The 20,619-nt window shown below is 34.5% G+C and overlaps 1 protein-coding gene and 1 long non-coding RNA gene across 2 annotated transcripts; one reads left to right on the top strand and one right to left on the bottom strand.

Annotated features, from left to right (window-relative positions):
- Window positions 1-6,164: 6,164 nt before the first annotated feature.
- LOC137823971 (uncharacterized) lies at window positions 6,165-15,112 on the top strand. The gene is made up of 3 exons (XR_011083199.2): window positions 6,165-6,334; window positions 6,999-7,075; window positions 14,722-15,112. It is a non-coding gene; the product is annotated as an uncharacterized LOC137823971 (long non-coding RNA).
- LOC137823970 (2-oxoglutarate-dependent dioxygenase 19) lies at window positions 14,686-18,138 on the bottom strand. Its single transcript, XM_068629373.2, has 4 exons — window positions 17,796-18,138; window positions 17,459-17,694; window positions 15,195-15,522; window positions 14,686-15,110 (listed from the first exon to the last, which is right to left on the bottom strand). Exons 1-4 carry the CDS (start codon window positions 18,009-18,011, stop codon window positions 14,868-14,870), a joined length of 1,023 nt encoding a protein of 340 aa, XP_068485474.1. The 5' UTR covers window positions 18,012-18,138; the 3' UTR covers window positions 14,686-14,867.
- Window positions 18,139-20,619: the final 2,481 nt, after the last annotated feature.

Here is a 20,619-nt window from a genome sequence, read left to right as displayed (position 1 = left end):
TACTAGCCAAAACTAGAATTGGGTTAACGTAGAAGAAGCAAATTCCTTTGCAGAAAATAAGGATAAATTGGATGTATGTGCGCAATTTGCAGGGAGTTAACACGTTTTTTAACAGATACATTAGTTTAGGAAGAACTTGATAGCACGCCGGAACCATCAAGTAGTACTAGAAAATGAAGTACAACATTTAACTTCCTTATCTCACAAATGAATACAATTTCCATGGTGGTCTTGTATACATCGCCACCGTCTATTCTTGTCTCCATCAATACTCTCCATTCTACGACCCTATATGAATTCTAAAGTGTCAACACCCAATTTTATCCTGCTAATTCAAATTTAAAAGAGTTTTAATAAAAATAATAACAAATAAAATTAAAATATAAGAATAAGAAAACTAGAAAGTTAAAAATGTAAAATCTTTTGGAAAATTAAGAAATTTGAAAATTTCATTCTAATAAACAATTTAAAATAAAAGTATGTGCTAGTTCTTTCTATTTGTTTATTTATTTATTTTTATTTTCGTTTTTCAAAAAAAAAGTATAAAAATAGAAATGATTTTGGGGTCAGCCCATTTTCGTTTTTTTTAAAAGAGAGAGATTTTGAGCCTAGTCCATTTTGGACACCATTCTGAGAACCCCCAAACACTAACAGACCCACAAATTGCACCCCAGTTTTCTCTGCATTTAGACATTCATCCACCCACTGCTTGAGCTACTCTATGGCTAATTCTCCCTGCACCACCAGATCAATTATGACCTACACTCAACACTACAAAAAAAATGTCTGTTTTACCCTTATTTTTCATATATTTATATCCACAATACAAATAACATTGTTCTGGATATAAAATCCGAAACGGAAATGTGCCTTCCAAATATCACAGTCCACAGCAAAGTAATGTCTTCTAGATGCTAAAATCTGAAAGTTTTTTTTTCATTCTGGATATAAAAATCTGGAAAAGATGACAAGGATAATTTGGGGTTTAAGAAGAAATGGGGGTGCATATCAAAATTGATCTGATGCAGGAGAATTAGCCCTATTCTATAGAGAAACAAGGCCAGAAGAAGAAGCCGAAAAACGGCAAATTGTCCCTGCACCTCCATTTGTTCTTTCTGCACTTCCATTTAATTTTCAAATACTAAATATGCTCATGATATTTTATACCTGATTGGTCAATCCATAACACCTTCATTTATTGAATTAAATACTGAATTGTAAATTTGGAAGCTCAAATCAAATTCAAGATTGTAATCTGATTATACAATCCAATTTATAAATTTAAAATACAAATCAGATTGTAGAATTCCAAATTAAGTTTGATAAAATTCCGGATTTAAACTTCAAGATTCTATAATCTGGTATTCAATTCAAGAAATGTAATGATCGGGTCAGCATCATGTTGAGCCCGTGGTTGGATCCATAGTTTTTTTTTTTCTTCTCTTTCTTTCTTCGTTTTTCTGTTCATTCACGCTTTTTGTTTGAAATGTTTGTGTTATTTGTTATTGCGTTGCCTTCCCACTATGACACGGTTTTATTCTCTGTTTTGAATGTGTATAGATACATATAAATGCATACTCATACTACAATGGCTCGGGTTCTGATTGGTTTGCAGATGACGAGTGCTACAATGCTCTCACTGTCAGCGGTTCCCGTGCTACTGCAATGCTAGTGTAGCTTCTTATTTAGATTGATAGCTACATAAAGTGCTACATTTCCGCTTTCTACATGTGGAGGCACCGTTTTTTATTGGCCAATTTTGGTATTCCATTTCTCGCATTTTTATTCCCGTGGGGGTGAGGCCAAATTGCATGAAATTTGAGAGCACTATGTTTTTATATTTTAATGCTTGATTTACTACTTTTGGTGTTGCATTCTCTACCTTTACATACTAATTATTGCTAGGAGTATTCACTTTTCCATTTAATGCTTCTAAGCAACTAGCTAGAAAGAGGATTCACAGTCCACACACAGTGACAAATGAGAGATTCACCAAGATAAGTAGAAAAACCAGTGACAAATTTTCTTGTTTCGGGACAAGTGGCCCAATCTGAATCACTGTATGCCTTGAGATGAGGTGTGCTTGCTGACAGAAATATGCCATTACCAGGGGCATTCTTGAGATATCGAAGAATTCAAAAGGCAGCTTGGTGATGAACTGTTGTGGGTGTTGAGACAAATTGACTAAGCTTGTTCATGCTGAAGGCAATGTCTGGTCTTGTGTTTGTTAAATAAATGAGTCATCTTATCAATCTGCGGCATGATGATGATTTTGCAGCAGGTAGAGGATACCTTGAGTGCTTGAAGGAGGTGAAGAATGGACCATAGGTGTTGGAATAGGAGCACATTCAAGCATTCTTGTTTCATGGAGAAGGTCCATGGTATATTTACGTTGTGAGAGGTGGATTCCAGTGTTGTTTTTGGCTACTTCTAGACCTAGGAAGAAAGTAAGATCGCCCAGATTTTTTATTTTAAAGTGTTGATGCAATAGAGTGGTGATGTGGGTGATTTCCTCAGTATTATTCCTCGTGAGAACGATGTCGTCAACATACACAAGAAGAGCAGTGATGTGATTATAATTAGTTTTTAAAAATAATGAGTGATTAGCAGCAGATAGAATATAACCATTATTAAGTAAAAAATTGGATAATTTGGCGTACCATTGTCTGCCAGCCTGTCATAGACCATAGAGGGAGCGTTGTAGTTTGCAGGCAAAGTGTGGATTAGGAACAACAACTCCAGGTGGTGGATTCATGTAGACCTCTTCAAGAAGATCTCCATGAAGAAAAGCGTTATTAAAGTCCAACTGTTCGAGATCCCAGTTATGAGATGCAGCCAACACAAGAAGAAGCCGCAAGGTGGTCAGCTTTGCAACAAGGGCAAAGGTGTCAAGAAAATCAAGACCTTCAAGTTGTGTGTAGCCTTTGGCGACGAGACGTGCTTTGTAGCGATCAATCGTGCCATCGGATTTGTGTTTTATTTTGTAAATCCATCGACATCCAATGACTTTCTTTCTTGATGGCAGAGGCACAAGTATCCATGTCTGGTTAGAAGAGAGAGCTTCGAGTTCGCCTTCCATTGCCTTTTTCCAGTAGTCATGTCCGGAAGCATCCTCATAGTTGTGGGGTTCAATAGAAGAAGAAAAAGAAGCAATAGTGCATTTAAAATTAGAAGATAAAACAGTATATGAGGCAAAATTGTTAATGGGATACTTAGAAGTTACAGTGTGTGCAGATAGCAAATCAGTATGAAAATCTTCAAGTTAAGTTGGAGCTCTCTTGACCCGAGTTAATCTCCTTGGTGGAGTATTATCCGTATTTTCAGTGGGTATCATGGGCTCAATAGCAGTATTTTGAGTATCATAAAAGAAATCATAGTTTGAATTATAAGATTGTGGAATAGGCAAAGATAAATTGTTGGGACTCTCATTTTTATCATCTTTCAATTTATATGGAAAGAAATTTTCATAAAAGATAGTATGTCTTGAGATCTCAATTTTATGATTTCGAAGATTAAGAAAAAGATAACCTTTAGTATGAGGTTGAAAACCTAAAAAAAATATTAGATACATATCTATCATCTAGTTTCTTTCTATGCGAAGTAATAGTGTTGGAGTAACAAAGACAACAAAAAACACGCAAAGAAGAAATATCATAAAGAGAACCATGTAACTTTTCATAAGAAGTCATGTTCTGTAAAGGGGTTGGAATACAATTAATAAGTAAAACAACATGTAAAACAGCAAAATGCCAAAAGATGGGGGGTAAATTGGCTTGGAAAAGCAAAGCACGGGTAACATTAAGAATATGCTGATGTTTGCGTTCTACAATATCGTTTGGTTATGGTGTTTCAACACAATTTTTTTGATGAATAATTCCTTTAGAAGAAAGCAGATTAGTCATTGCAAACTCAACTCCATTATCAGAACGTATAGTTTTGATAGTGGTGTGAAAATGGTTTTCAACATAAGATAAAAAAACTAACTATGTGAGTTCTCACTTAAGATTTCATGCACATAGGAATGACCCAAGTATAACAAGAAAAATCATCCATAATAGTTAAAAAATACCGAAAATCAAGCATAGAAATAATAGAGCAAGGACCCCAAATATCCATATGTAAAATTTCAAAGATATTAGAAGTATTGGAATGACTTAAAGTGAAAGGAAGTTTTCTTTGTTTTGCTCTATGGCAAGTATCACACAAATATAGTTTTTGAACAGAAATATAAGGGTATATAGATCTCAAAACATGCAATTTTTCATAAGAAAGATGTCCCAGTCTATTGTGCCACATCACCAACACTCTGCAACACCTTCACGTGACTCCGTGCAACATTTAATACAAGTAGTTGGCAAACACCCATTTCCAACGTTCCAAAACCCTTCCCATTCCAAACAATTTCCTTTGGGCTTCCATGCCATTCTGCAACCCACCCTCAACCCCCTTTGCCAACACCACACCCCAACGTGACCCAAAAGCCCGCACCAAACTCAACACACATTCCTAATATATTCCCACCCTCTCACATCTACCCCCACACCAAAGAAATTACTTTGGCCCACCAACCACCAACCACATCAAATATTCCAACAATTTTTCCCCAAACAAGCACCCACAAAAAAATCCAACGTGGCCCTATCCTTCTCCCCCCAAACACCAACATCCGCTCTCAATAATAACCCAACAATAACCACACCACCCCATTTTACCTTCCGCACCCCTAGTTCCTATCCCACCGTGTCATCCACCACAACTCCTTTACCAAGTTTATTCATCTAAAACCTTGAGGACAAGGTTACTCTGCAGGGGTCGACTATTGATCCTGGACTCACAACCATAAGGCCCATTAGAAGGGTATCTAGACCCATTCGGTTAAATAACTACATCTAAAAGGATTTCTTTTGTCCTTTGTGGGGATTGGATTCCCTTTGCTCATAGGATTTTGTTATACCTTTTCTATATTTTCAGCACAACTCTTTATTAGGACAAATAACTTTTCAAAGGGTATTATATATCCCACTATACTATAGACTAAGAGAGTATGCATGTTCTTGTTATTTTTATCCTAAAAAGTTGTTTTTTTTTTCTATTCTGTTATATCTCTTTCCCAGCTCTTATTTTCCTAGTTTTCTCTGCGTTCTTCCCCTTCCCGCTCCATCACTGTATCACCGTGAATTGCCAAGTACTTGAGAAATGTTAAAAGTCCAAGGGAAGGCAAGGCAGTGTTTACAGTTCTTCAAAGTTAAGGTAGTTGATTTAAATGGTCTAAAGTAGTTGATTGTTTGTCTTAATATATTTGTCGTTTGTCTGTGATATGAACAATCTTTTTCCTGTTGAAGGTAAGTATTATGTCACTGTTTGGACTTTGATTATAGTTGTGAATGGTAATATTAAACGACCTCAGGATGAAGACATTGAATCCAATGTACTGGATCGGATACTAACTCAACATACATTACATGCCCGACTGACCCAGCTGCAACACATTACATTTCGAACTTCAAATTTTCAAGTGTATAAGTCTGCCCATGTTTGTATGTCTAAGGGGTTCGTCCACAACTTGCAGAATTTTGATTTCTTCCATATGGTATTTTTGCATGACTGCTTGTCTGTAAACAATGTAGAGAACTTTAAATAGTAATGTGTGGTTTGAATCTTGGTCATGTTTGATGAAATCACAGTTCGAGACTGCATCTACGTCTAATTAATTTGTATGAAGAACTGCTTTTTTGAGATTAAGTGACATTGTTTCCTAGTTCTATCAGGTGATATTTAGTGATTCATCATTCATTATGGACATTTTTTTTTATATGATATGATACTGTAAAAAACTAGTATATTTTATATTTGGTACCGTCAAAGTTAGTATATTTGATATGATACTGTCAACTGAAGAAAAGATACAACAGAGATAAAAAAAAAGAAAAAAAGCACACCTTACACATATCTCTTTTAGTACAACAATAAAATATGTGAACATGAGGTCGTGACCTTTTTGATAAAACTCTAACATTATCCTTTATAATACAAAAGTTACAATGGTTTTTTTAGGACTTTAGTAGATGGAAGCTCTTCCATGTAGAAAAGGTTAAGAAAGAACAAGTTAGAAGACGACGGTTCCTTTTATAAATGGAATGCACGGAACTTTTTGTCACAAGGGGAGGATGATGTAGGTGGCACTAGAAGAGGAAGAGGGTTTAGAGAGAGGGGTGGGCTTGGCCGAGGCACAGGAAGAGGAACAGAGGGAGGGATATGGATGAAAGGCTTGGTTGATTCATGGATGCAGATGCTTCAGATGATACAGGGCCATATGTTAGAGATGATGCAGATGGTGAATAAATCTAATGTCCAAATATTGATGTGTTGAGGATTTTGTTTTCTTGAGTTTGGCATTAATTTCCTTGTCCTGGGATTGATTTATAATCCTTCTGTTATCCACATCTGACTGCAGATTCTTCATTAAAATTACAAGCATAAAATTGTGTGCTAACAATTTTCTTCGCACAAGAGATTGATTATAACTGAAAAGTTAGGACTTGTGAAAATTTCCTGGATTATTCTTTTGCAGTGCTCTAAAAGTTCACCTAGTTTTGTTTTTATTTGTTATTTCAGTGGGCATCATATATAAAATGGTATGTTTGTAACTTTTTGTTTTTGTTATTCGTGTGGCTGCTGCAGTCACCTCTTTGGAAGAAATAAACAATTTACTAACTTAAAGAAATTATGTACAGCAGAAGAAAGAAGAAAGTATTAACTAAATGATTGAATTTAATGATGGACAATGAGATATTTAGTGGTTGGTTAGGGTCACTGCTTAGCTGGTTATATATTCAATTTAAAGTAGTTTTCTTATGTTGAAACGAACTACAATGGAACTCGGAAGGTTAAAAACCTGTTGTTTGTTTTGGATGCTTTATGTGCAGTATATGATATGATTCTTTCTGTAAATGAGTAATGCTCAAAATTATTTATGCTTGGTCTGAAATATGATGCAGATCCACCCAGGCTGGGGATTTGACAAGAAATGTCATTTCATGGATAAGCTGGTTTGGGAAGTGTCTCAGCATTACAAGTAACTTACTTTGCCTTTCAAGCTTAAACATGTTGCATTTCAAATTTGGTTAACTTCAGCTTTGATTAAAAAAACTGCTATAACTCTTGCTACCTCTCTCTCGTACTTTGTAATAAATGAATTATCATTTTAATTAGACTTTCAAAAAGTGATGAAATATCTGGGCTCATAAGAATTGAAGGACATTTGAATTATTTGCTAGATAGAAATTTAGTAAGAAATAAATATATTAAAAAAAGGATTGTGCAAGTTAAAGTAATTGAACACATCAAGTTTAGTCCTGTAAAAACTATGAAGCTGTTCTAACAGAGTTATTGACTTTTGATTTTGCACTGGGAGAATAATCATCCCATCAAAATTCCAGGAATGGATAAAAAAGACAATATAATAGTAAGAATCACGTTCACAAAATTAAGATTAGTTCTAAAATTTGAACCAAATAAAAAAAAATGAAAATGATCAGTGTAAATTAAAAAAAATGATGTGAATTTTAATGTTCTTTTAGGAGCAAAAGACACGAACAAATAAAACCACAAAACAAAACTATGTAGGTATTGTTTGCTGTATACTATTTCCCTATACTATTTTGCTGTATACGATGTTCACACTAGGTTTGAGATGCAATAAGTTAAATCTTCTTCTGAAACTGAGTAATGGGTTTCTTTCTATACAAAATGTTTTCTTTAATTTTTTGTTTGTCACATGTAAGTTGTAGAAATTCAAGAAATAAACTTTCAATTTTAAATATTATACAAAAATAAAAATATTATTCAGGGAACATGAAAACGGTTGAAAAATTCACCTAAAATTTGTTTTTGTTATACTTTTATACAAGCCATTTTTGGCCTCAACTGTACCAATCTTCTTTTTCGTTAGATTGTTCTGTATCACACAATCCTTAGATGAGAATATCAAATGACAGTTCAAATTTAAAGCAAGTTTAGAGGTAGAAACAAGATCGTAGGTAAATTCAAGCACATATAAGACATTGGTAAGGTAAAATTTATTACTAAAAGCAACAATTCCAGAATAACTGGTGTAAAAACGAAGACCATTCGACAAACTAATAAGAACTGGTTTTATACTTTTATATGATGTAAAATCAGATAAACAAGTGCAAACATGATCAGTTGCTCCTGAATCTAATATTCAAGAGCCCTTAATAGTAGTGTAGAGATTAAAGAAAGTAGCATTACCAGTTGGAGAATCCTTATGATCTTCATTGACAGTGAAAAAGGCCACTTGGTTTAATTGTACTGGGGGCTGGTTCGCAATAATATTGGTTATATTTTGCTTGATCAATGCAGATAGAACTTGACATTGTTGAGCTGTGAAGATAGAGCGCATGTCTCCATTTACCTGTTATTGCTGACAATTCTCAAAAGAAACATCATCAGTTAAAATGGCATTAAGTAAAGGAGTTGTCCTACTATTAGGCGGGTTATGACCCGGAGGAAAACCATGCTTCTTGTAACATGTATCTATGGTGTGACCACTCTTACCACAATAGGTACAAATCTTCCTATTGCCACTAAACCTAAAATTCTTACTTTCTTGATTTGGGAAACCCACTTTTTTGAAACAGATATTCTCAGTATGACCAAATATTCCACAGAAAGAGCATGTAATAGCAGGATTACGACTGGCACTAGTATCGTTAATATTCGGAATAAAAAAGTTACTAGCCAATTGACGTTCTTGCTAAGCCACCAGAGAAAAAAATTTAGAAATAGGTGGTACCGGTTCCATAAGGAGAACGTGCGACCGAATGTTTCTGAATTGATCATTAAGCTCTCATAGGAATTGCATAGCTTGGTCCTCACATTTTCTTTTACTAATATCAGAAGCTACAGAGCAAGAACACTTATTTTGACAAACATGTATAAGGTTAGGTTGAAAATTATCAAGCTCATCCCAAATGATTTTGAGTTTTGTAAAATAGTCGGTCATTGATAAATCATTCTGACTCAAAGAAGATGTCTCTGATTGCAAATCGAAAATCCTAGAAAGGTCACCTTGGGAATATCTAGTTTTCAAATCGTTCCAAACATCAACTGCTACATCTATCCATATTACACTTTGTCTAATTGGAAGAGATACCAAATGTACTAACCATGAACATATATGCAAACCTTTATTTTGAATATGCTTATTTGTAGGAAGTCGCCAATGAAAAAAATTCCAGAGTACTAGATTTTTGGAAGGCATAATAGTTGAAGACCAAATGAATTTACCCCAATCACAAGGAACTCCTGGTTCCAAGAAAAAAGTCCTAGCTGATTTAAGAGTGAAACCACCAGACTAATCTAAAATCCAATTAGGAATATCTTGTTCCTCCCTAACCATGATATGATTAAAAATATGAGACATCTATTGTAAAGACAAAGGAATATTCCAATTACAACCTGTTCAAAATTGAGAGACTATATCCGGAATGCTAGCATCATCAGATAACCCTGCAATATTTGTTAAAGAAGTAGTAGAACACCATTTATTATTCCACAAATTAATAAAAGTACATGTACCAACAATCCAAGAAGTGTAGAATAAAACTGCTTAATTTCAGGGCAAAGAGATGAGAATCTATAAACCATTCTAAACTCGTATTTTGATTTAAGAACCCTGGCTTTCAGGAGAAAAGACCAAGGCCTGTTGCTATAAGCAAAGTTCTTAAGAAGATATGCATTATTTTCATGACGAAGATTAATAATCTTCAAAATCCTATTCTCAAGAGGAGAACAAATCATATCCCAATTCACGGTAACTATGCATTTTTTCATAATATCACCAGTCCAAATAAAATTTTGACACCATTGTTCAACTTGCTTAAGAAGTGAAATAGTGCATTTATACATATTAAAGTTATAAACTAGAAATCCAGTAATCACCGTATTGATCAACTAAATTCGACCTATCATGCTAAGAGATTTACCTTTCCAAGATGCTAGCTTCAATTTGACTTTATCAGCCAAAGGTTGAAGAAATCGACACTTTGGAATACCAACAAAGATAGACACTCCTAAATAATTGAAAGACAAACAACCATGACTACAATAAAGAATACGTTGAACTTTGGTGACAAATCTTGCAGAATTATCCATGGTGAAAAAACTACTTTTAGAATTATTAACATATTGATCAGAAAAAAAAAACACAAATTTCTAAGAGACTTATTATCTCCCATATAGAAAACAAATATGTCATCAACATATAAAATATGAAAGGGAATGAGATAACCTTGCGGACTAGCCATATATAGAATTTTCTTATCATTCACAGGCTTAGAGATACCTCTACTAAAAACTTCCTCTACAAGACAAAAAAGTAAAGGAGACTAAGGATCACCTTGTCTGACACCTCTACTGCAAGGAAAAAAACCCACCAAATTGCCATTTATTCTGATAAAGCATAACTGAACGAAGAATTGTACTAATCCAGACGACAAACTAGGGGTGAAAACAAAAGCGTGTCAAAACTAATAATAAGAACTTCCAACTCAGAGTGTTAAAGGCTTTATGAGTATCAACTTTGTAAGCCACATTACCTCCTCTAACCTTTTTAAAAAGCATGTTAATAGCTTCAGAAGCAATACCAATGCAATCATGAATCTGTCTACCCTGCACAAACCCATATTGATTAGTAGAAATGATTCTAGCAAGCCACAAGTGCAAGCCTATCCGCTAGTATCTTGGAAATAATCTTAAATTTGAAATTAGCAACAACAATTGGCATGTAATCTTTAATGGAATCAACATCCTGAATCTCAGGAATAAGAGATACCACAATATTATTCATTCCAAGGAGAACCAAGTTTTATTTAAAAAACTGTTGAACAACATTGCAAACATCCGTCCCAATAATTTCCCAGCAAGAATGATAGAAAACACCACCAAAAACCATCAGGACCAAGAACATTATTACCATTAAGATTAAGAACAACATTCTTGATTTCCAAAAAGGCAGGACATTTAATCAACATCATATTCTCCTTAGAGGAAACTAGCTCAGGAATATAAGTACCAATAAAATCTTCCATATTACTTGTATCCAAAACATTATAAATAGACTCATCATAATTATTTTTATAAAAGTTCAAAATATGATCCTCAATGAGTTTAGGATCCCCAATAACCTCATTATCAATCTGTAGACGATGAATCCCACTAGAGTTATCTCTCCTCTTGACCACATCATGGAAAAAGATGTATTTCGATCCCCATCTTTAAACCATAACATCTTAGCCCTTTCTTTCCAAAACAAATATGGACAGTGAATAGCATGATCAAGCTCCTCCTTAGCAATGTTTTCTTGATAGATAAGCCCATGAATATCAGACAAACTTGTTGAATACCAAGGAGGAGACCTTGCTTAAGAAGAACTGCATTGTGAACATTACCATAAGAATTTTTATTCCATTCTCGAAGCTCAATTTTCAACCTTTTTAACTTATGTTGCAAAATAAACATAGGACAACTAACAACCTTATTAGCCCAAGAATCATGAATAAGCTTCATATATCAAGTTTCCTAAAGTCACATAGAAAAGAAACAAAAATTGCTAACCTTCCTTAAAGAATTACTAGCAATACTAGCAAGAACAAAAGAATGATTAGAACAATTTTTAACAAGAACCTAACAAGTACAAGAATCTCATTCATCCATACACACTTCATTACATAAAGCTCTACCTAGTCTTCTATGAATTCTATGCAACCATATCCTTCCATTACACCAAGTATAACAAGATCCAGTAAAAGGGATACAAGAAAGATCATTGGTATTAATCCAATCAAGGAATTCATTACAAGAAACCTGATTAGGAGCCATCCTCCTTTGTTGTCATCTGCCGAGAGCACAACATTAAAATCTCCTAGAATACACCAAGGCCCTGTGAAGAAACTAAGATCCCTCCACAAAAATCATCTAACCAAGTATGTGTTAGCACCATAAACACCTGCAAAGCTAAAGCATTTATCATGAAGAAGGCAAGTTACAAAAATAAACTGAGCATTGACCAAGAAATTTTGGACAAGATTAGGAACCGACAAACACCAAGGCTTAGCAGCTTTATCAACAATAGGAAACGTAGCCACCAAATGCATATTAACAGATTTGAAAAGGACATCCAAAGCATCAATGTACGACATCATAGGTTCAACATGAAAAACTAGGAGGGTGTAGTTTAAGTAAACTAATCAACATCTCCACAATTTTGTAGTTTCCGAGTCCTTTAACATTCCAGAAAAATGAAGATACCTTCATTGTGACGTTGAAGAGAGAACTGCCTTAACAATTTTTTAGATTTACCAATCTCCTTAGGTGGTCCTCCTTGTTTTTCTTTTAGTGTGAACTATTTCCTTCCTAGTATCACTGGCATGTTCCTCCATCTCATTAGGATCAGCCCAAAATTTTGAGACAACCCAATTTTCAACAGTGATATGGTCAGAATTAAATTCAATAATGGCAGTCGAAATAATTGACGCACTAATATGAGGATCACCTCCCACATTTGTAGTTTCCAAACCATCAAGAGAGGAAAAGTGATTTTGTAGGACCAACATATCATTATCGGGGAGTAGTGCTTTAAACATCCCCAAGAGATTTAGCCTTTCGAGGGGAGGTATGACATGATGGAGATGGTACAATCACAATAGCAGATACCTCCACATGATGACCATCAATAGGAGTCTTAATTGGTGCTTTAGTATCCCTTGGTGATTTAGCCATCTGAGGAGAGGTAGGACGCTACGGAGATTGTACAACCATAGGAGCAGAGACCTCCACATGATGATTATCAATAAGAGTCGTAACTGAATGTACTACAAGTTGTGACTCTGAGCCCTTGGCTTGCATAACAACAGGTGAATTCCTTACCATCCCCGGTTTTGAAATATCCGAACTGGGAGTGAACAACCCCTGCCTGGGTGAGGACTTATCATGATCCGAGGCATATCTACAAAATCATCCTCCCCTCCATATGTTTTATTAGAAGCAAGGTGACCCAAATGTGACCCTGCATTAGCCTAGCCAGGAGCATCAATTGTCAATTTATCAATATGGCCTTCCACGAGTTTCGGCTGTGGATCTTTCTTCCGATACTCTTTATGTTGTTTAGGAACCGTGACCCTCCCCTGTTCCCGTTCATTAGGAGTTGTCTTCTGAGAAGGTTTATGTTGAGGTCCAGGAACACGAACCTGATGATGAATCACGCGACATTGAGCAAGCTCATGCCCAATCATCTTACAGTGAGAGCAAAGTGGAGGGAGTCATTCATATTCCACATCAGCTACAAAAAAAAGTCTGGATGTTCAACTAAGAGGTGATTGGGAAGAGGGGAGAACAAATCAATATGCATCAACACTCTAGCAAACAAACCCCTATTCTTTCTCATGGTATGATCATCCAAAGGCAAAGGAGTACCAAGAATTCTCTGGTGATGGAAAATATCACCCTTGGTCTCCAATACTCCAAAGGAAAATGGTAGATTCTAACCCAGGCCTGAGTTTTAGTACTCTTCATAGTAGTTGGAAACAAAGTCTTTTGTCTAGGCAAACAATCTCAAGAAACCAGGAGATAACTGCAAAGAACTCATCCTGAGGGCTCATCGCATGTCTTCTAAAGAAGCGAACTCAAACTCATAGAAACCCTTCCCAAGAGGAATTGCTTTCCAAGGTCCAAGAGTCTTCCATACCAGATGCAACTTTTTAGTTAAATCAATGTGTGTGAGAGGTTTACCCCCCTTAGATAGAATAATCCAACCATGTAAATGAGTCTTGCAATCCTCAAGACCAGCCAAGTAATCTACCTCATCAACCCGGAAAACAACCATGTCTCCCTTAATACAAGGAGTAGGTAGTTGAGACAAAGGAATGTCACATGTATTTCCCAAAGCCTAAGCAAAAGTATCCCTTTGTCCTGGCATAGAAGACACTTTCTTATTAGGGAACACTTCTCGATCCATCAAACAAGCCCATGGGATGAGGAAACCCGTAGAGCCCTTTGCCATTCTCAAAGGCTAACAAGCTACCGACCAGCCCACGCCAGCCACCACCGTCTCACAAGTCGCACCACCTAAAAATCTTGACTTTGCCACAAATGTTGATAAACATTGTGACTTTACCACAAATTTCGATAAAAATCGTGACTTTACCACAAATTAGAACTGATTACATGAAAAATGTGGCAACTTTGGTTGTGTGCAATAGAATTTCCAAGAAGAAATTTAAGGAAAGAATACACCTTGGATGCAGACGTAGAGAGTCGTTACGCCACCACCAGCTTCTCGGTAGACTGCCATGTTGCCACCGACCAGCACCTATGACCCTGCGCCACCACCGTCCACCACTAAGTTGGAGAATGAACAACTACCCACACAAACCCTGGCAACACCAAAACCCTTCGGAGGAGAGAGAAAAGAGAAAAATCTTATCTCACTTATATGTTTCTTACAAACAGGAAGAGTTAGAATGAAATTGTTATCATTCTTCTCATTGTTTGATAACATAGATAATATTTTTTATAATTAAAAATAGACATATTTTTTTATATGTCTTATTGTTATAATATATATATTTAGGTTGTCATATCCAATACTTCAAGCTGTTCGGCTTGTTTTCATGAAGTGAATTTATTTATTATCTGTCGCAGGTTGGCGCATCCATTTTCAGCTACATATTACATTCCTAGTACATCAATCAAAACAAAAACTAAACGATGAAACAGAAGCACGATTCAGATACAAGAATTGCGTCATGGATGTTGCCTAATTGATGGTAGGAGTTTGTTAATTTGATTCAGATCCTAATACGTTCCAAGCAAGTCTTTGTATCGAGTTCATTGTTTTGCTGAAGCAGTATGTAATCTCTGTACGTGATGGAACGATATAGTGCTGGATTATCATCTCCTACCAGCTCTGGCGCAGGATCCACTATGGTGTCAAGATTGGGTCCATGTGCAGTGCCAACGGAGATTCTAGTGCCTTTTGTGTTCACTACAGCACGATGAACAACGCTCTTGTATTTCCCATTCGTTAGTATCTGACCACAAAAATTGCACATTCATTATTTTCTCAAAGCTGAAAGTGAAGTGCATGCAAAAATAGGGAATGAATTTTGTTTCACCTCCATGTGATCCCCAGTATTGATGAGTAAGGAGTTGGGTAAGGGGTCGATAGGAATCCACTTGCCCTTGTGTTGAATTTGAAGCCCTCCAAGCTGGTTTTGCTGCAGAAGAGTGAGAAGCCCATGGTCTGTATGTGCAGGAAGACCCATTACAAGTTCAGGCTTAGGGCATGGTGGGTAATAGTTGATAACAAACACCTTGCACCCCAACTCTACATTCATCCTTTTGTGTATGTAGTTTTCTTCAAGCCCTAAGCTTAGAGATATTCCTTTCAGCAACTCTTCAACCACTTCTTTACCCTTTCTCATGTACTCCTCTACAGTTTCCCTGCAACCATTCAACGCAAAAACAATGATTGAAAAAACAAAATTTTCTTATACAATCTCTATGTTATGAAACCAAACAAATAAAGCTTTATCTAAAAAAAATCAAGGCTAACTAAGTCATTAGCACAAGAATTGTCTTCTCTCATTCTCCAAAATCAAGGCTAACAAATTCAACAATTTTATTCAGATGTTGGATGGAATTCGGCTGAGAGAACCAAATGGCCTAACTCTTAGATTGTACAAGAAAATGGGAAATCATGGTTTTGGGACCCTAAATTCTTTTGTCTCTAATTTTTATATTTTTTTAAAAGTAAAGATTTTTTTCGATAATTATAACTCAAAAAATTAACTTAACCTATGAAATTATTTTTACATATTTAAAAAAATACTTATTTCAAAATCTTAAATCATTGCATCGACCACTATATTACAAATTATAGTGCACAATAAAAAGTGAGACTTCCACCTTTTCAATGACATCCCGTGATACTTCTTTTTCTTCTTTATTGAGATGTACATCTTTCACAACTACTTTAAAATCAAAATTCTTCTTTAATTGAGATGTATATCTTTCACAATTACTTTAATTTTTTTTTCTTATGGTGACTTAGTTGTGGTGACTTAGTTTTCTTTTCCTTATTTTTTTTTTCAAATTTTTTTTGAAAGTCATAAAACTCAAAAAAAACATCAGGAAGGTACAAAATTGGAGTAAAAAACTCAATTTTTTTTTTATCTTTGAATTAGAAAAATTGAATACAATGAATTTTCTTGTCAACTCTCCTACACACGCTCAAATGATGAAAAAAACACTCAAATGATGAAATTGTTTTCTCAAACGCATTGCAGCTAGAATAAAGGTATGCAATTGGAAAGAAGGTATGAGGGTGCGGAGGTGGAGTTGAGGTTATTTAAAAATGAGGTTATGCTTCATATAGGGTTATTTAAAATTTCTACAAAGGTTAAAATCGATTTTTCACAATTAAAATGGAGGTGTAGGAAGAAGGTATGGAGGTGGAGGGAGAATTTATCAAATTTTAAAGAAGAAGACGGACAATAATATTTGGTGAATAGTAGAAAATGTCGACCATATAATAGACATTGACTAAGTTAGATATTATTTTAAAAGCTAAAAAACTATTGGTATCTAAAATATTTTTTATTACCAATAAAAATTTATAAAATAATTTTTAAATTGTTATTTAACATTAATAATCACGATTTTAACTACTAATTACTTTAAATTCTAAATTAATCACTATAAAAACTAATTTAGAATCTAAAGTAATAACTTTGGTAAATAATGTTAGATACAAATTTATAAATAGTTTATAAATTTGTATTAGTTATAGAAATTAGTTTAGATACTAATAAATTTTTTTAATTTATAAAAAAATATCTAACTTAATTAATATAGTAACTAATTATTTTTTATTTATAAAATTATTTATTTTTTAGTATTTTTTTTATAATGTATTATCAATAAAATAAAAATATTATTTATGTGACATCTATAATTAATACTACCTCCATCTGATTTTATAATAACTACTTTAATGATAACATTAAAAATAACAATATTTTTTTTCAAAAACTCCAAAATAGAAAATGGGGTACTCCTATTATGTAGGTTGGTACATATCGCACACTTCTTTGTCTCCCATTAGGTTTAAGAACTTTTCTTGTCCACCAATAGTAGTGCTGTACTACGTGGTGCAAGTCGGACATATAGCAGAGGGTTTTCATTATTTTATTATGTCCAAAATTCCAAAATTTATTTTGGAAGGCAGGGCTAAAAAATTGTTAGAAGAACTATAGAAGAACTTGTATTTAATAGAATAAATATATGTTTTTCCAGTAGAAAAAAAATGATAGAAGTTGGTGTAGTTTGATATGAGAGAAAGTTTAGGTAAGAAAAGAAAGAGTGGGGAGAAGAGTACCTAAGAGCAGGAGGCTTAGAAGGAGCATTGAAGTGAGGATGAACAAGACATTTGAGATAATCTCTCCAGAAAAGTGCCTTGTCCACCATGACATTGAAGCTTGTCCCATATCTTATTGGATCAAGTATCTTCTCTCCTGCGAACTCCATTTTTTCTTCCTTGCTCAGATCAAAGAAGCTCTGACCTTCCCTAAGCACCTTCTCCCTTAGTGTCTCCGATACACCGTGATTGATTACCTATATAAGCAGTTCAAAGTCAACAAAAGGAAGGAACTCCAACATGCAAGTGGACATGTTAAAACATGCATATAAGGCTTGAGGTTTAAACATGTAAATACCATAAAGAAACCCCAATCACGACATGCATCGCCTAGTTGTTGGATTGCCTTAGAGCGTTCATTGGGATTGGAAGAGGTGAGTTGGTGAAAATCAATTGTTGGAATGTTCTCCGTCTCATAATACAACATGGAATCTTCGGGGGTTTTATGGCAAACGTAGTTGGAGGGAACAGACATCGTAGTACTTGATTCAACTAATTCCTTAACACTAAACATCTTTAGTTTCTCCTCCAAGTGATTCTTCTCTTTCTGGGTTTAGGTGACAGAATGGAGTAATTTGAGTAAAACCTGTAACTTTGTATGCTATGTAGTTATATCAATTTTCGTATGCAGGCCCTTATATAGCCAACGAAAAGGAATTTTATATTATATAAAAATAGATTCATAATTATCGTATGGTTTTAGTGCTAAATTATTAATTCGTAAGTGGCGGCTACCATATAAAATTTTCAAGACCAGTTTTTCTTTTATCAATAAAAAATTAAATTAAATTGAAACGTTTGGATGTGAAATAATTATACATTCATGAAAAATGTGACATCCATGTTTTTTTTTATCGTTATGTGACCTATCCACGTGCTAACAAGGAGCAAAGAAAAATTGTGAGCCAATCAAATAACAAGCATTAAGCAGTGATAGAAACCACTGCTTTTTCTCATAAAGAGGGGAACAAAAAACGTGAAATAAATTTATTCGCACGTGACATCGTCAATCAACTAAAAGAATGACATGTTGACATTGACAAATAAAAAAAAAACATTTTTTTTTTTTAAAACTTCATACTACACATCACATACTCATGTGGATAAAATGTCTTGAATCCTATTTACGACGAGAAATGAAAAACAGGTGAATTTAAACCTCTCTTGTAGAGTGTGTAATCAATGGATGACCTATGTATAAATTAAAAATAAATTTTTGGATTTGAATAAAAAAACAATTTTGTTGACATATATTTGTTTGGTCAAAAGAGTCTTCTGAATATTCTGGTTTTATATTGGTAATTGGTTTAACTTTGAATAGAGAAGAGAGGATAGACTCATTACATAAAAAAAATTGGTAAATTTCTGATAAGTAATTGGGTGTGAGAGCCAAATGAATCGAAAGATTCATGTTTGGTCCGGAAGAGATCATAAACATTTTGAAATGGATGGAAAGCGAGTCTACTTTCATTAAGTGATTTATTAGATAATTGAAAACAGAAAATATGGAGAACTATTCGAAACTCAGAAGAATTACAAGAAGAGGCCATTGAATAGCTTGGAAAAGCCCAGACCCGCTTAAGGAAAGTTGAAATGGAAGCATATCAATTTCGGGTGAATGGCTATTCTGAGATCAAACGAGAAAAAATGAATTTAATCCATTCAATTTATATGGCTTTGGAATAATTAGAAAATTCCAAAAACAAAGCTATTGATTTTGAACAATAAAGAGTGATTAATCAAGTCCGACAATGGGTTTTACAACAAGCCTCGCAGGGAGTTCTAGGAACTTTAAATAGTTGCTTGAACAACAAGTTACATTTACATATTGTTCGTGCTAATATTGGCATGTTTGGGACGATGAAATAAAAAATAAATGATAAGTCTTTCTATTATAAAAAAAAAGTGTTGAATCAAGTGTGTTCAAGCTTTGAAGAATCAAAATCCTTTGAGTTTGATGGAAGGCTGGATGTGCTTGCTGTTGTTGAGGTGTTTTAGAATAGGATCTGGGGTAGATTATCTCTGTTAATCCACTCTTGATTGAATCCAAAACTTAAGTATTCTCAAACCTTTTTAATTGAAAGTGTTTTTCAAACTAAGTGAAAAACAACCTGTTGTTTTGTTGAAACAACCGATTGTTTTATACTTAGGTGTTTTTGAAAAAGGTTGAAAACTGTTTTTTATGGTTGACTTGCTGTCAAACCAAAACAACCGATTGTTTGTTTTAGGACCACAACATAAATCTGTTTTGTGCTTTGACTGAGCTTTAAATGATTTTATAACTGAATACGCTCATGTTTTAAATACTTTGACCAGTCTTTGAAAGCAATAAAGAGTTTGTTCAGATTATGTAACAAACAAGAACTGAGATTTAATCATAGAAAAACATATTTGAGTTTTTCAATGATTTTGCTTTTGAAGAGTTAAAGATTGCTTTGAGATTGCTTTGATCAAGAGAGAGTGGAATAGGATTTTCATCTTGTATTGATTTTAGATCATTCTGTAACAAGTGTAATCCTTCTGTACTTTGTGTAAATTCTGTTGTGTGAGGCCGAGAAGTGTTGTGTGCTCTTGAGGTTGTTAAGATCAACATTCTTGGTGGTGTATGTGCTGAGCCAAAGGAAGTGTGTGTCTTGAGGGGATCAAGGTCACTTCTTTGATGGTGTGTGTAAGTAATCTAGGTTTGATTGCTTAGTGGATTCCCCCAGTGGTTTCTGGGAAGACTGGATGTAGCTCTTGGTTTAAGAGTGAACCAGTATAAACTGTGTGTGCAATCTCTCTATCCCTTGAACTCTTTAATTTCAGTTTATATTTGTTAACTGGTATAAACAATCGATTTATTCTGCGAAACAACCAATTGTTTTTCTGGTGCTGTGCTAAATTGCTTTGTGTTTTTGGCAAACTGAATTCTGAATCAAGTTTTCTCGAAGAAATTTCATTCTAGACTAAAAAGTTTGCGAAAACCCTCTTTAAACCATTCACCCCCCCCTCTAGTTTAAAACCATACATTCTAACAATTGGCATCAAGAGCTTGGTTCTTGAAATTTATTAAAGTGTGATCGTAAAACTGTTTTTATATGGCTGATAGATTACCTTTCGGGGAAGGTGCTTCAATCAAAAAC

The sequence above is a fragment of the Phaseolus vulgaris genome, chromosome 8, assembly GCF_051622355.1.
Source record: "Phaseolus vulgaris cultivar YP4 chromosome 8, ASM5162235v1, whole genome shotgun sequence".
Lineage (NCBI taxonomy): Eukaryota > Viridiplantae > Streptophyta > Magnoliopsida > Fabales > Fabaceae > Phaseolus > Phaseolus vulgaris.
This window is presented reverse-complemented; position numbering and strand designations above follow the sequence as displayed.